We start from the raw sequence: 16,183 nt of genomic DNA, 5'->3' as shown, positions 1-16,183 counted from the left end.
CCCTGGAATGGTGAATTTGGATCCAAGCCTTGCTCTCAGTAGTCATACTCAGTCATCGGGGATGGGCCAGGTCCTAAAAAGGAAGCCAGGGAAGATGGTGGGCTTCAGACTCCATCCTTTAAAGCTCTCTGACTAGCAATCAAGAAAACATAAAGCCCAGCTGGCAGGTGGATGTGATTATGCATTCATGCATGTGTTGATTTGCCTGATGCTCTCGTTTTATGTTCCTCTGCTCATCTCAGATTTTTAGATGGCTGGCAACTGTTTTCAGAATATCTACTGGGTAGGGAAGGATTTCAGAGAGAATGTTGTGATATTTGGGAAAGGGACAGAGAGTATTCCAATATTCCAACTACTTTTAAAAATACAAATACTGCTGGGAAATGCTGAGCACATTTTGAAAAGGCCCTAATTAGGTGGAGGAACAACACCTGACACCAACAGGTGGAGGGGAGACAAACATATTCCTGGGGCAGCAAGAGAGATTTGAGTTAAACATCAGGAGGAACTTCCCAACTGAAAAAGCTATGAGACCGGGAACAGGTTGCCAAGAGAGGCTTTGGGATCTCCTTCCCTGGAAATCTTCCAGAATAGAATGGACCCCATGTGATAGATGGGGAAATGAGGGATGGGGGAGGTAACAGTGGATTTGGAATTAGGACTTGCAGCTTCCAATTTGTCTGCGGATTTCTTAGCACGTTCCCCGCCTGGGCCCCTTCCACCCTCTCCCCCAACTGTAGCTTGCTTATTTGTTCTGTGCTTACTATGTTCCAAGCACTAAGTGCTGGAATAGATACAAGACCATCAGGTTGGAAACAGTCTCGTCCTACCCAGGGCTATATTTCAGGCAAATTTTTTAAGATATCTTATAAATGCCCAGTCAGGATTTTCAAATATCTCCAAGCCTGGACTACCATAGAAAGATACCCAGCCCAAGGCACTATTATTATTATTATGTTACTTGTTAAGGACTTACTATGTGCCAAGCACTGTTCTAAGCACTGGGATGGGTAAAAGATGATCAGGTTGGAAACAGTCAACCCTGGTAGCGTGCCCACCCACCCTTCCCCTTGTCCGGCGGTTGTTTCTCACAGCTTTCTCCTGCAATGCCGGAGAGTTCCTGGACATGAAGGACCAGTCGTGCAAGCCCTGTGCCGAAGGCCGCTACTCCCTGGGGACAGGCATCAGGTTTGACGAGTGGGATGAGCTACCCCATGGCTTTGCCAGCCTGGCCGCCAACATGGAACTGGACGACGGCTTCAGCGAGTCAGCGGAGAACTGCACTTTGTGAGTTCACTGGCGTCTGACAAAGCAGAACATCACTCTGCTCCCTGTGGATCCAGCTTGGTAGTCTCGGGGGGGCCAGGTTTGGCTAGCGGGATACTGTACCAGGGCCTTACACTATATACTGTGCTACACTGGCTACAGGGGAAGGGAGGTGGAGGGAAGGGAGGTGAAGCAGAAAAGCTTAGCTTTTCATTCTAAGGGGACCGAAGGTGGGGTCCGGAACTGCCTTTCCAGAGTAGCTAGGGAGGGACTTACTCTTTCAATTGGCTCTGTTCTTTGGCCCAGGGACCAGGATAACACCTAATAATAATAATTGTGGTATTTGTTAAGCACTTACTATGTGCCCGGCACTGTACTAAGTGCTGGGGGGATACAAGTAAATTGGGTTGGACACAGTTCTTGTCCCACATTGGGCTCATAGTCTTTAACCCCATTTTACAGATTAGGTAACTGAGACACAGAGAATTGAAATGACTAGCCCAAAGTCACACAGCAGACAAGGGGTGAAGTCAGGATTAGAACCCATGTAGAGAAGCAGCGTGGCTCAGTGGAAAGATCATGGGCTTGGGAGTCAGAGGTTGTGGGTTCTAATCCTGACTCTGCCACTTGTCAGCTATGAGACTTTGGGCAAGTCACTTAACTTCTCTGTGCCTCAGTTATCTCATCTGTAAAATGGGGATTAAGACTGTAAATCCCACGTGGGACAATCTGATTATCTCGTATCTACCTCAGTGCTTAGAACAGTGCTTGGCACATAGTAAGTGCTTAACAAATACCATCATTATTATTGTTACTATTATTACTATGTCCTTCTGACTCTTAGGCCTATGCTCGTTCCACTGAGCCTCGCTGCTTCTCTATCGCTAGGGGCTTCCACTGTGCCCAGAAAGGCTGTCTCCTCTATCCAGGGACAGCACAGCGTTTTGGGGGACTGTTATCTCTGCTTGGACAGGAGCTGATTAAGTGATTCTTTTAATAACACCGTGCATTTCCATGGCACTTTTATCCCAGGAGCCAAAGCCCTTGGTAGATGCTATCTCATTGGCTGTGGTAAGAAGGACTCTTACTTGTTATTAGGCAGAGAAGGCCACCCTGACGGACAGAGTTAAGCCCATTTGGCCATGGTCACCCAGCAAAGCAGAGCAAGGACCTAGAACCCAAATGTACAGACTCCCAGGCTGAATTCTCTTCTCATCTCTGAAACCTGTTTTCCCAATTCAATCAGTAATACCTATGTTTTTGAACAGTGCCTTTATTTCCAAAACATTTTCCCATTACTTATCTCATTTTCACCCACACAACAACTCTGGGAGGTAGTTAGAAAGGCAGTTATTATTAATCCCCTTTTGCAGCTGAGGAAACTGAGGTAATGAGACCTTAAGTGACTTGATCACGATCGTGCAGCAGGCTGATGGCAGACTCAAACTCGAATCCTCCTCTTCCAGATCTGTGCTCTTCTACTACACCGTGCTGCCTCCTCTGATTGATCATTAAATGACTGGTCAATCAATCAAGCAATACATCATATTTATTGAGCTCTTACTCTGTGCAGAGCATAAGAGAGTTAGCAGACACTATCCCTGCCCTCAAAGAGTTTACAGCCTAGTGGGGAAGACTGATACTAAAATAAATGACAGATAGAGAGAAGCAACAGTGCCTAAGATAAGTACCAGAGTGCTACGGAAGGAAGGGGAAATTAGGGTACTGAGGGAATCCCCAGGGTTGAAATGGGGGCTCCTGGCTGGAAGGTATTTCTGGTGGGATAAAGGGCTGGGATAAACAGTGAAGGAAAACCAGAAGTCAAGAATAGAGGGAATGGTGGGGGACAAAAGGAACAGGACCTTGAAAGGGAGGGAAAGAACAAATTGCTGAAATGCTGAGAAGATCAAAAACTCTTATCTTGCTTAATATGGCAGCTGGGTCTCATGGAAATAGCACAGGTCCAAGAGTCAGAGGACCTGCGTCATCCTGGCTCTGCCGGTTGCTTACAGTGTGTCCTTGGGCAAGTCACTTAAATTTTCTGTGCCTCAATTTCCTCAACTGTAAAATGGGGGTTAAATACCTCTTCTCCTTCCTATCTAGACTGTGAGCCCCATGCGGGTTGGGAACTGTGTCCGACCTAATTAACTTGTACCTACCTCAGTACTTGATGTTTGACACGTAGTACACACTTAACAGATTCCAAAAACATACTACAATTATTATAATTATCAATTATTATTATTATTATTATTGAGTTCCAGGTGGGAGCCCAGGGAGGTGCTGAAAGGGGGTTCCCAAGGTTTAGAATTCTCCCAGTAGCAAGCAGCTGCTTCCCCCTCCCATCACCGTGTCTTTCTAAAAGAGGCATCAAAGGGCCTAAGTTCTCTTTCCAGCTATGCTACCATCCTGCTAGGTGGATTCATGTTGCATGGCTGTTCCTCAGTTTCCCCCAACCCCAGTAGATTGCTAGAAAAGATCAGGCTCAGCAGAGGAATTTTGTCCCCTAGGCCCCCACTCCACTTTCGCCCTCCCCATTCAGTGTGATTCCTTTTCTTCAGTTGTCAGAGTTTGGACGTAATAACTATATTTGTTAAGCACTTCCTAAATGTCAAGTTCTGAACTAAGCACTGGGGTAGATACAATATAAGCAGATCAGACACAGACATCACAGTCTAAAGAGGTGGGGGAGGACAGGTATTACATCCCACTTTACAGACGAGGGAACTGAGGCACAGAGAAATGAAGTGATTGCCCAAGGTCATGGAGCAAGCAGGCACGAATAGAATCCGGGTCCCCTGACCCCCAGACCCATTTTTTTTCCACTAAACCCCCGGTCTCTCTCTCAGAAGCATTTTCTGATGGCTCTTCTCTCTCTGCCGAAGCTTGAAAGAGAAAGAGCTGTCTGCCTCATTAGCTGTTTACGTCTGCGAGGGCAAGATATTTGGGTTAGGATTAGGGCTGATGAGCGTGGGCGGGTGAAATGAAACCAAAAAAATGAGAAAAGGCAAGAAATGCCAGCTGGGAAGGGAGCAGTGATAAAGCCTTAACTTGAAAAGGCACATAGAAATCATGTGCAAGTGACAGGCAAATGAAGTGTGGCCTTCCTTACCATATTCCTGGATATGGGTCGTGGGAGAATTCTAGCGGAGAGCACATGCCTAATGATGGAAATCAGAGTGCTCACCCGAAGACTCTGAAACCTGGCCTGAAATCAGGAGTATTTACGCAATCCCGAAATCGAAGTTCTCTTGGCATCTATTTGAATCACTCAGCAAACTCCTGAGCTTATTTATAGCTTCTGCAGGGAGGCACAGTGGCATCACTTTTTTTTTCTCTTTCCAACAAGAGGAATCAGGGCCATTTAGAAAATTCATGAGCTCTGCCTGGACTGACTGGAAATGCTTCTGCTCGATAAATGATATTAGAGAGCACGGGTTAGAGACAGAGACAGAAGGCCCATTTCTGTTCATGGTGGCAGAGGAGAACCTGAGTGCAGCTCTAAGGGGCTAAAAGTTGGTAAACTAGTTTGTAAATAATGGTATATGTTAAGTGCTTACTGTGTTCCAAGTACTGTTCTAAACCCTGGGGTAGATACAAGATAATCAGCTTGTTCCATGTGGGGCTCACAGTCTCAATCCCCATTTTACAGGTGAGAGAAGTTAAGTGACTTGCTCAAAGTTACACAGCAGACAAGTGGCGGAGGCGAGATTAGAACCCAAGTCCTCTGACTCCCAAGCCCGTGCTCTTTCCACTGAGCCACACTGCTTCTCTAGAATTTAGAGAATGCATTTAGATCGTAAACTCAATGAGGGCAGGGATCGTGTCCGTTATGCTCTATGGTACTCTCCCAAGGACTTGCTATTTACCCCACCCTCGGCCCCACAGCACATATGTACGTATCTGTAATTCGTTTATTTGTATTAATGTTTGTCTCCCCCTTTAGACTGTAAGCCTGTTGTGGGCAGGGGATGTGTCTGTTTATTGTTATATTGTACTCTCCCAAGCACTTAGCACAGTGCTCCGCACACAGTAAGTGCTCAACAAATATGACTGAATGAATGAACATCCACAATTTATTTATTTTAATGTCTGCCTCCCCCTCTAAGACTGTAAGCTCCCTGTGGACAGGGAATGAATCTGCTAACTCTGTTGAATTGTACTCTCCCAAGTGCTTAGGATATTGCTCTGCACACGGTAAGTGCTCAATAAATACAACTGATTGATCAATTGATTGATTCAGAGCAGTAGGGCATTAGGTTGTCTGGGTTCAGAGAGAGAGAGTTAGGGCATCTCTAGAGAGACAGTATGGTCTGGGTTGGAAACCAGAATCCCTGATGCTTGTTGTGACTGCTGCTGACCTACTGTGCAAATTGGGATCCATCTAGCAACCTCTCTGAGTCTTGTCTCATCTGAGCACTTTCCCTGTCATCTGTGAGGCAGAGTGAGCTCTTTAAATTCACCCCAGAGTATGGGGTCCCACTGTTTGATCCCATTCCCACTCTTTTCAACATTGTTCAGCACCCATTAGAGAATTTGGAGCAGGAGATAGTGGAGAACTTGGAGACAGTGCAGAGAGGAGCAACCAAGTGACTAAGGGAAATGAGGGTCAGTGAGGAAAGGCATTGGGAGTGTTTAGAGGGAGAAGAGAAGGCTGAGGGTGAACCGAATCCCACCTTCCAATCTGGGAATAATACTATAATAATTGTAGTATTTATTAAGCACTTACTATGTGTCAAGCACTGTCCTAAGCCAGTAGATATAAGACAAACAAGTCCCAGATGAGGATCACTGTCAAAGCAGGCAGGAGAACAGGTATTGAATCCCCATTTTGCAGATGAGGGAACTGAGGCACAGAGAAGTTAAATGACTTGCCCAAGGTCACACAGCATCCATAGAGCACAGGCCTGGGAGTCAGAAAGAGCTGGGTTCAAATCCCAACTCCGCTACTAGTCTGCTGTGTGACCTCGGGCGAGTCACTTCACTGTGCCTCAGTTCCCTCATCTGTAAAATGGGGATTAAGACTGTGAGCCCCTTGTGGGACAGGGACTCTGTCCAACCCTATTTGCCTGCATCCACCCCAGTGCTTAGTACAGTGCCCGGCACATAGTAAGTGCTTAACAAATTCCACACTGCTTTCCCTACCCTATAGGGGTTGTGAGACACTGAGGCCTGTTTCCAAGGGAGCACTTGGAAATTTAAACAAAAAAAATGACTGAAGTACTCTCATCCTAGTAGCACTGTAGTAGTAAGTAACAGCATTTATGAAATCCTTACTGAGTGCAGAGTATTTACGAAGTGCTGGGAAAGAGTACCCAGGTGGGAATTAGACCCGGTTCCTGCTCCTTGAGGGGCCTAGGGTAGGTTAGGACTAGTAGAGTCTTGCTCGTAGGCAGGAAATTGACTAAGATGGTCCCTCAGGGTGCCTAGCGGGCCTCAGATTCTCTGACTCTCTGACTCTGCCGTTTCCATGCAGGTCGACGTGGGTCCCGCTGGGAGATTACATCGCCTCCAACACGGATGAGTGCACGGCCACCTTGATGTACGCTGTCAACCTGAAGCAGTCCGGCACGGTCTCGTTCGAGTACTTCTATCCGGACACCAGCATCATCTTTGAGTTCTTTGTAAGTTCTGGCCCCCCCGGCAGATCTCCTGGTGTCCCAGAGACTAAAGTTCATATGCAAAGAACCCTCGCCACTAGCGTCAGCGTAGAATTGGCAGCCAGGCTGGGGGTCCTGGGGTGAAGCTGAACGAGGAATTTTTCCGTTTTCTCATTCAATAGTATTTATTGAGCACTTACTATGTGCAGAGCACTGTACTAAGCGCTTGGAATGTACAAATTGGCAACAGATACAGTCCCTGCCCATTGACAGGTTTACAGTCTAATCGGGGAGACAGATAGACAAAAACAATAGCAATAAATAGAATCAAGGGGATGTACATCTCATTAAAACAATAGCAATAAATAGAATCAGGTTGGGCTAATCCAGCCAGAGCCCCCAGAGAGACACGGACTGTGTCTAATGCTCACCTGTGTGTTCTCTCCCAGGGCTTTGTACACTTAATACATAGTATCATTGCTACCACTGCTATCAATCACTTGTATTTATTTAGTGCTTACTATTTGTTGAGTACTGTATTAAGTGCTTAACTGTATTAAGTAATATATACTGTTATATTGAACAACAGAGTTGGTAGACACATTCCCTTCTCACAGCGAGCTTACAGTCTAGAATATGAGCTCACTGAGTCGTAGTGGATAGAGTTTAGGCCTGGGAGTCAGAAGGTCACGGGTTCTAATCCCAGCCCCGCCACTTGTCTGCTGTGTGACCTTGGGCATGTCACTTCACTTCTCTATACCTCAGTTACCTCATCTGGAAAATGGGGATTAAGATTGAGAGTCCCCCATGAGGCAACCTGATTGCCTTGTATCTACCCCAGCGCTTAGAACAATGCTTGGGACACAGTAAGTGCTTAACAAATACCATCATCGTTATTATTATTATTATTGTGCTGTTCAGGTCCCGTAGTCCTCAGGTTGCAAGGAGAAATGTACTCTGTATTTCCCCCTCCAGGCGGTTCAGAGCTCCAATAGCCTTCATCCTAAAGGATGTTGACGTTTTCTTGTCAACTTCCATCCTGAACTGAAATACCAACAAATACCAACGAGAAATGCCAACTGACCTGGCATGAAGAGCCAGAGTTACCGGTTTCCTCATGACCTAAAGACCAATCCCAGATTTCCTTCTGCTTTAGGTTCAGAACGACCAGTGCCAGCCCAACGCCGAGGGCTCCAGGTGGATGAAAACCACGGAGAAGGGGTGGGAACTACACAGTGTGAGTAGGGTGCCAGCCTCCTGTATGGGCACACTGGGGCCTAGGCCCTCAAGTCTCCCTCCTCCCCGGCCACTGGGCCATCACTTTTTGACTTCCCTGGCCATCAGGTACTCTAGCCCTCTCTGTAGTTCTGAGGCCTGGCCAGTTCAGCTCAGGACTCACCTCAGGATTCTCCAGGGGAGGTCTTTGCCCATTGACAGCTGCCAGGGGTGGAGGGTTGGGGGTAGACTATCTTGGGCAGAGAGTAGACCACCTCTGGCACACATCCACTTCCGAGAAGCCCAGACTGGTTCTGGGGCTGTTCGGTGGGTTCGGGAATGCCGATTCAGGCCAGAATGCCCCGAGACGACCCTGGGCTTGTGACAGCTGACCATCAGGATGGAGGAACCAGAGCCAAACCTGAGTCCCCTCAGCCACGGGGGCCCCAGGGCCAGGGTCCGGAGGAGGCCAAACCATGAGGCAGAACCAGGGCTTCCGAGCCTGGCTGGGGCTACTGACTGGTCCCGGGCCATGCCGAGAGGCAGGCTGAAGGAACTTCTCTTGTGCATGTCCGTCAGCTGGAGTTGAATCGAGGCAACAACGTTCTGTACTGGAGAACCACAGCCTTCTCTGTCTGGACCAAAATCCCCAAGCCCGTGCTGGTGAGGAACATCGCCATTACAGGTACGGAGCTTGGCCCCTCCATACTGAAGGCAAGCAACTGTGGCATCTGCTCAGTATGGGGGGCCCCAAAGGGAAGAATCAAGGCTTCCCATGTCCCAGAGCAGGGAAAAGGGGTAGGGGCAAGAGAGAGAGGAGAAGCAAGTGTGAGGTGGCAAGGGGTGTGGACCTCCTGGCCTCTATGGTGACCACTCAGCTGGGAGCTGTGGGGTTAGCAGGGAGGGACAGGAAAGGCAGCCGTGAGGAGAACAGGGTCAGGGAAGAGTCTGCCACTGGCCTGAGTAGGGGGCCGAAGGGGCCTGACCCAGTTTGGGCCCACCCACCTGTGTCTGCTTTTCCCCTCTTGCCCCCAGGTGTGGCCTACACATCCGAGTGCTTCCCCTGCAAACCGGGCACTTCCGCGGCCAAGGAAGGCTCCTCTTCCTGCAAGCTGTGCCCAGCCAACACCTACTCCAACAAGGGAGAGAGTGCTTGCCACCAGTGCGACGCCAACAAGTACTCAGGTACTGGCCCAGCTGGACCCTACCCAGCCTGCCCTGGCAGAGAACGGGGGAGGGCCGTCCATTTGGGGCCAACTGATGGGACAGGGGCTCTTCTGGAAATCTGAAGGACCCCGGTTCACCCTGAGACCAGTCCGCAGAAAGGGTGGCACATAGTAAGCACTTAGCAAATACCACCACAATAGTTGCTATTATCTTGAGAAGCAGCATGGCCTGGAGGAAAGAGAAAGGGCCTAGGAGGCAGAGGATCTGGGATCTGAGCCCGGCTCTGCCACTTGCCTGCCGTGTGACCTTGGGAAAGTCGCTTAACTTCTCTGTATTTTCCCTTCTACTGCGAGTCCCGTGTCGGACAGTGACTCCGTCATTCCTGATTAAGTTGTATCTACCCCAGCATTTAGAAGAGTGCTTGACACGTAGCAAGGGTTTAACAAATACCACAACAACAGCAATAATAATTATTGTTATCATTATTATTTGGAGATGCCCGGGCCTGGGAATTATCCTGGCCATTTGTGCATCACGAGGGTTCGCCTTCCAGATAGATGATAATAGTGTCAGTATTTATCCAGCGCTTCCGCTGGGCTAGGCACTGGGGTAGACAGGGGATCCTCAGATTAGACCCAGTCACCGTCCCACATGGGGCTCACAGTCTATGTCACTCCCTGCTCTTAGGGACCCAAGTCAGCAGAGACCGACCTCCCCTGGGAACTCTGCCCTGGGAACCACTGGCAGCTTGTTCTACCACTGGGAGCTGTGGGAAAGACCAGACTATTTCAAGCGGCATGGTATAATAATAATGTTGGTATTTGTTAAGCGCTTACTATGTGCAGAGCACTGTTCTAAGCGTTGGGGTAGATACAGGGTAATCAGGTTGTCCCACGTGAGGCTCACGGTCTTAATCTGCATTTTACAGATGAGGTCACTGAGGCACAGAGAAGTTAAGTGACTTGCCCACCGTCACACAGCTGACAAGTGGCGTAGTGGATAGCGCATGGGTCTGGGTATCAGAGGGCCATGAGTTCTAATCCCAGTTCTGACACTTGTCTGCGGGGTGACCTTGGGCAAGCCATTTCACTTCTCTGGGCCTCAGTTACCTCATCTGTAAAATGGGGATTGAGACTGGGACCCCCATGTGGGACAGGAAATGTGTCCAACCCGATTTGCTTGTATCCACCTCAGTCCTTAGAACATTGCCTTGTACACAGTAAATCCTAACAGATACCATAAATATTATTATTATGATTATCCTGATGGCCAGCTCTTAGGGGAAGGGGCAGTGCTACTGGGATGGGCCCTTAAATGATTGGACAGGACACCCTGTTCATGCTTTTTTAAAAAAAAAATGGTATTTGTATATGTTCCAGACACCGTACTAAATGGTGGGGTAGATATAAGCTAATCAGGTTGGACACAGTCCATGTCCCACATGGGGCTCACAGTCTTAATCCCCATTTTATAGATGAGGTAACTGAGGCCCAGGGAAGTCAAACGCCTTGCCCAAGGTCACACAGCAAGACAAGTGGCAGAACGGGATTAGAACCCAGGTCTTTTTGGCTCCCACGCCCATGCTGTATCCTAGGTTATGATGCTTCCATTTACTCTGTGTGTTTGTGTGTGTGTGTCCTGTTTGTGTGTGCGTGTGTCCACTGTCCTTGGATTTGAAGGTGACCCCCCCCAATACTGACCTCTATCTGTGCGAACAGTTGGAACTGAAGAAACCAACATTCCCTCCCATTCCACACTTCTGCAGAAAGTGTCCTTGGGTTTGCAGCCGTTGCTGTGAGGTAGAGTGTCTGGCATAGTTTTCAACCTGCTTCGCAGACGCACAACCTGTCTGGAGTACAGTCCGTCCTTCCCCACCCCCACCCCCACCACCATACAGGGCCAGATTAACGCTCTAGTCTGGGAATGGTAAACTGAGAGCCCTCTTCCTCCCTCCTTCTTCCTTCTCCTCTTCTCCCACAGGCACATTTGTAGTCAATTCACCCTTTCCACTCTTCTCTACTTCTTTGTCCATGCTCCCTTCCCCCCAGCCCTGGGGCTGAGTTGTGCCCCCGCCACATCTGCAGTGGAGGTTTGAGTCGGTGTGGGGTTGCTGCTGTCCAGGGGGACAGCCCCACAGTGGACAGCCCCCACCCCGCCGGGTGAGGGCATTGAGTCCAAGGCAACTACCCTCTTGGTCCAGTCATCAGGTTTTTTTTATGGCATTTGTCAAGTGCTGTCTATGTCCCAGATACTGTACTAAACACTGGGGTAGATACAGCTTAATCATTTAGGACATGATCCCTATCCCACATGGGGCTCACAGTCTTATTCCCCATTTAACAGATGAGGTAACTGAGGCACAGAGAAGTGAAGTGACTTGCCCAAGATCACACAGCAGACAACCAATCAGTGGTATTTACTGACCACTTACTGTGTGCAGAGAACTGTACTAAGCACTTGGGAGAGAACTATCCAGCTGATGTAGTGGATAGAGCACGGACCTGAGAGTCAGGATGTTCTGGGTTCTAATCCGAGCTCTGCCACTAGTCTGCTGTGTGACCTTGGGCAAGTCACTTCACTTCTCTCTGCCTCAGTTACTTCATCTGTAAAATAGCGACTGGGAGCCCCATATGGGACCCAGACTGTGTCCAACCCCATTTGCTTGTACACACCCCAGCACTTAGTATAGTGCCTGGCACATAGTAAATGCTTAACAAATACCATAATTATTATTATTAATTGGCAGAGTGGTGGAGCCAGAATGACAGAGCTGGGATTAGAACTTGGGTCCTTCTGACTCCCAGCCCCGTGCTCTTTCCGCTAGGTTCACTTCTGCTTCATCTTTCCATTTTGGTGCCAGTGTCCGATCTGATGTTCCTGTTTCTACCCCAGCACCCGGCCTCCGGCTAGCACTTAATGGATACCGTATCTGCCATCCCCAGAGACTCTATCTCCCTGAGATTGTGCTTCTTTTCACTGAAACCCTCTTAGCTCTTCATTCTCCGGCTCCCACCTTTCCTTACTCCAGCCTCAGGCAGAGAGGCTCTAACTCAAGTGAGAACCTCATTCTTTTTGAATGAGTCGTCTCCCATTATTTTGAGGGCACGAGGGGTCATGAGAGTCTTCAGGGGGATATTTGAAAAGCTTTGATTCATCCCAATTTGTTCAGTTGCCCTTCCTACCCAGGGTGGTGTACTCGGGAAATTCTCCAAACCCACCTCTACACGTATGTACGCCCAGAAATACACTTCCAACGCTAGACCCCACTTCAAGTAGTCCCACCTCCTCCTCCTTTAGCAAATACACACTCCCAATTCCCATGGAGGTAGTGCCTTTTTGGCTCAGCAAAGAGAGTGAGGGGAGGGTGGGGGTGACTTATGCAACTGGTTATTTCAACACCACTGATAAAACCTAAAGTACTGTATTATTCTTCATTAGAGATTTGCCAGCCAAAGTTTCAGTACCAGCAAGACTCTTTGGGTCCAGGGGCAGTTTGCTCTATACACTTAAATTCCTGTTTTTCCACTTGGTGGTCTCATTTTTCTCCTCCCTGTACTTCATCAATAATATCTTTTGACTCTCTCTCTCTCTGTCTCTCGCCCCACCTGGGTAGCCCAGCAATTGTGCAATAGTTGGAATGGCCAGGTTCTGGCCAGGTGGAGCCTCCACTGATCTGATCAACTGCAAGTAATAATAATAATAATGTTGGTGCTTACTGTGTGCAGAGCACTGTTCTAAGCGCTGAGGTAGATACAGGGTAATCAGGTTGTCCCACGTGAGGCTCACAGTTAATCTCCATTTTACAGATGAGGTAACTGAGGCACAGAGAAGTTAAGTGACTTGCCCACAGTCATACAGCTGATACATGGCAGAGCTGGAATTCAAACCCATGACCTCTGACTCCCAAGCCTCGGCTCTTTCCACTGAGCCACACTAAATTAGTAGTCACCCACAGGGATTTCCTGAAGCAGCATGGCTTAGTGGAAAGAGCACGGGCTTGGGAGTCAGAGGTCGTGAGTTCTAATCCTGACTCTGCCACTTGTCATCTATGTGACTTTGGGCAATCACTTAACTTCTCTGTGCCTCAGTTACCTTGTCTGTAAAATGGGGATTAAGACTGTGAGCCCCACATGGAATAACCTGATTACCTTGTCTCTACCCCAGTGCTTAGAACATTGCTTGGCACATAGTAAGCGCTTAACAAAAACCATTATTATTATTATTATTATAATCTTTGGGTCCCTTCTTATTTGGCTACATCTTGGGCTCATATGGGATCAGGATGGAACAGATCCTTCAATTTAGGCCAGACAGGGCTTTACCAACCAGGACCGGATGAGGGCCGCCTACGGTGGGCATCTCCCAAGCTCTCAGCCATGAGGGCACACTTCTGAGGATTTTGCTCATGCCCGTGAGAAGATGTCACCTTTCAATTAAATACAGTCATATTTATTGTGCGCTTACTGTGTGCAGAGCAGGGTTCGAAGAGCTTGGGAGAGTACAATACAACAATAAACAGACACATTCCCTGCCCATAGTGAGTTTAGAGTCTAGAGAGGGAGACAGATATTAATATAAATAAATAAGTAGCATATAAGTACATAAGTGCTGTGGGGCTGGGAGAGGGGATGAATAAGGGGAGCAAGCCAGGGTGATTCAGAAGGGAGTGGGAAAAGAGGAAAGGAGAGCCTATTCAAGGAAGGCCTCTTGGAGGAGATGTGCCTTCAATAAGGTTTGAAGAAGGAAAGAGTAATTGTCTGTCAGATTTAAGGAGGAAGGGCGTTTCAGGCCAGAGGCAGGATGTGGGTTGAGAGGTTGGCGGCGAGGTAGATGAGATCCAGGTATAAAGAGAAGCAGCGTGGCTCAGTGAGAGAAGCAGCGTGGCTCAGTGGAAAGAGCATGGGCTTTGGAGTCAGGGCTCACGAGTTCGAATCCCAGCTCTGCCACTTGTCGGCTGTGTGACTGTGGGCAAGTCACTTAACTTCTCTGTGCCTCAGTTCCCTCATCTGTAAAATGGGGATCAAGACTGTGAGCCCCACGTGGGACAACCTGATTCCCCTATGTCTACCCCAGCGCTTAGAACAGTGCTCGGCACATAGTAAGCGCTTAACAAATACCTACATTATTATTATTATTATTATTATGAGAAAGTTCACATCAGAGGAGTTTGCAGGCCTGATTTTAATAGAAGAGTAGCAAGCTAAGGTAAGGGAGGGCAAGGAGATTGAGTGCTTTGAAGGTAATGGTGAGGAGTTTTTGTTGGATGCAGAGGTGGATGAGCAACCACTGGAGTTTCTTAAAGAGTGTTAGAAACGTGTCCTGAACATTTTTGTAGGAAAATGATCTGGGCAGCAGAGTGAAGTATGGACTGGAGTGGGGAGAGACAGGGGGCTGGGCGGTCAGTAAGGAGACTGATAGAGCAGTCAAAGCAGGAGAGGATAAGTTACTGTATTGACGAGGTAGCAGTTTGGATGGAGCGGAAAAGGCAGATTTTAGCAATTGTGTAGGTACCCTCCTCTGTCTGTCTGCACCCACGCAAAGGAGAGTCCCCCCGACAACAGGGTCACTGTTCAAGCACTCTCCATGTGCAAGCCAGGCAGAGAGACCGGTCAGTCAATCAGTCAGTGGCATTTATTGAGTGATTATTGTGTGCAGAGCACTGTACTAAGTGCTTGTGAGAGTACAATACAGCAATATAACAGACACAATCCCTGCCCACAACAAGCTTACAGTCTAGAGAGGGAGACAATCATTAATAAAAAACAAATGAATTACAGATATGTAAGTAAGTGCTGTGGGGCTGGAAGCCAGGGTGAATAAAGGGAAGCCTAGAGTACTTGGCATTCCCAGAATGTCTCCCTTCCAAGTATTCCCCAGGCCCGACACTGCTTAGTTTCCCAGATCAGAAGAGATGGGAATGTTGAGGGTGGTATGGCTCTACAGCAGGGCCCCGTAGCAGGGATGGGAGGGTGGGACTCCCCAGCTGGCCAGTGCTTCCCAACAAGATGAGGGAGACAGGCCTTTTATTCCTCTTAGTTCTAGTCAGCCCTCCCTTGGAAGCCTTCAGAGCACAGAGCATGTCAGCGAGAAGCTCCAGGCTCTGGATACAGTCAGAAAGCACAGAGGGAATCAGGGGAGGGGCTGTACAGAAGCAGTGTGGCCTAGGGGAAAGAGCAGGGGCCTGGGAGTCAGAGGACCTGGGTTCTGATCCTGCTTCTGCCCCGTGGCTATTTGACCTTGGGTGACTCACTTCACTTTTCAGTGCTTCAGTTCCCTCATCTTCAAAGTGGGGATTCAATACCTGTTTTCCCTCCTACTTAGACTGTGAGCCCCATGTGGGATCTGATGATCTTATATGTACCCCAGCTCTTAGAACAGCACTTGGCACGTAGTAAGCATTTAATAAATGCCATTATGATGATGATAATGATTAGCCTGAATTGAGCCCAGGGCATAAAGCTGTGTGACCTTGGGTAAGTTACTTAACATCTCTGGGTCTCAGTTTCCCCTTTTGCAACATGGGGTTAAGCTACCTTCTCTCCCTCTCTTCAAGACTGTGGATCCTGTTTTTTTATGGTATTTGTTAGGTGCTTACTATATGTCAAACACTGTTCAAAGCGCTGGCATAGATACAAATTAATCAGGTTGGACAAGTCCCTATTCCACATGGGGCTCCCAATCTAAGTAAGAGGGAGAGCAGGAATTGAATCCCCATTTTTCAGTTGTGGAAACTGAGGCACTGAGAAGTTAAGTGACTTGCCCAAGGTCACTCAGCAGACTAATGGTAGAACCAGGATTAGAACCCTGGTCTGCTTACTTCTAGACCCGTGGTCTTTCCACTAGGCCCTGCTGCTTCTTCAATCTGAACCAAATATCTTCCCCAGCAATTAGCCCAGTGCTTGGCACAGAGTAAATGCTTAATAAATACCCTTACA

General features: G+C 48.2%; 1 protein-coding gene across 1 annotated transcript in view; it reads left to right on the top strand.

Moving 5' to 3' along the window:
* The window catches only part of ELAPOR1 (endosome-lysosome associated apoptosis and autophagy regulator 1), an 84,444-nt gene that overhangs the window by 33,374 nt on the left and 34,887 nt on the right, over positions 1–16,183 (top strand). The window contains exons 3-7 of the mRNA XM_029069191.2: positions 1,095–1,287; positions 6,743–6,890; positions 8,023–8,103; positions 8,661–8,766; positions 9,117–9,266. Of these exons, the coding sequence (XP_028925024.1) occupies positions 1,095–1,287; positions 6,743–6,890; positions 8,023–8,103; positions 8,661–8,766; positions 9,117–9,266 (678 nt within the window). The remainder of the gene's footprint in view (positions 1–1,094; positions 1,288–6,742; positions 6,891–8,022; positions 8,104–8,660; positions 8,767–9,116; positions 9,267–16,183) is intronic.

Source organism: Ornithorhynchus anatinus, chromosome 7 (genome assembly GCF_004115215.2).
Source record: "Ornithorhynchus anatinus isolate Pmale09 chromosome 7, mOrnAna1.pri.v4, whole genome shotgun sequence".
Lineage (NCBI taxonomy): Eukaryota > Metazoa > Chordata > Mammalia > Monotremata > Ornithorhynchidae > Ornithorhynchus > Ornithorhynchus anatinus.
This window is presented reverse-complemented; position numbering and strand designations above follow the sequence as displayed.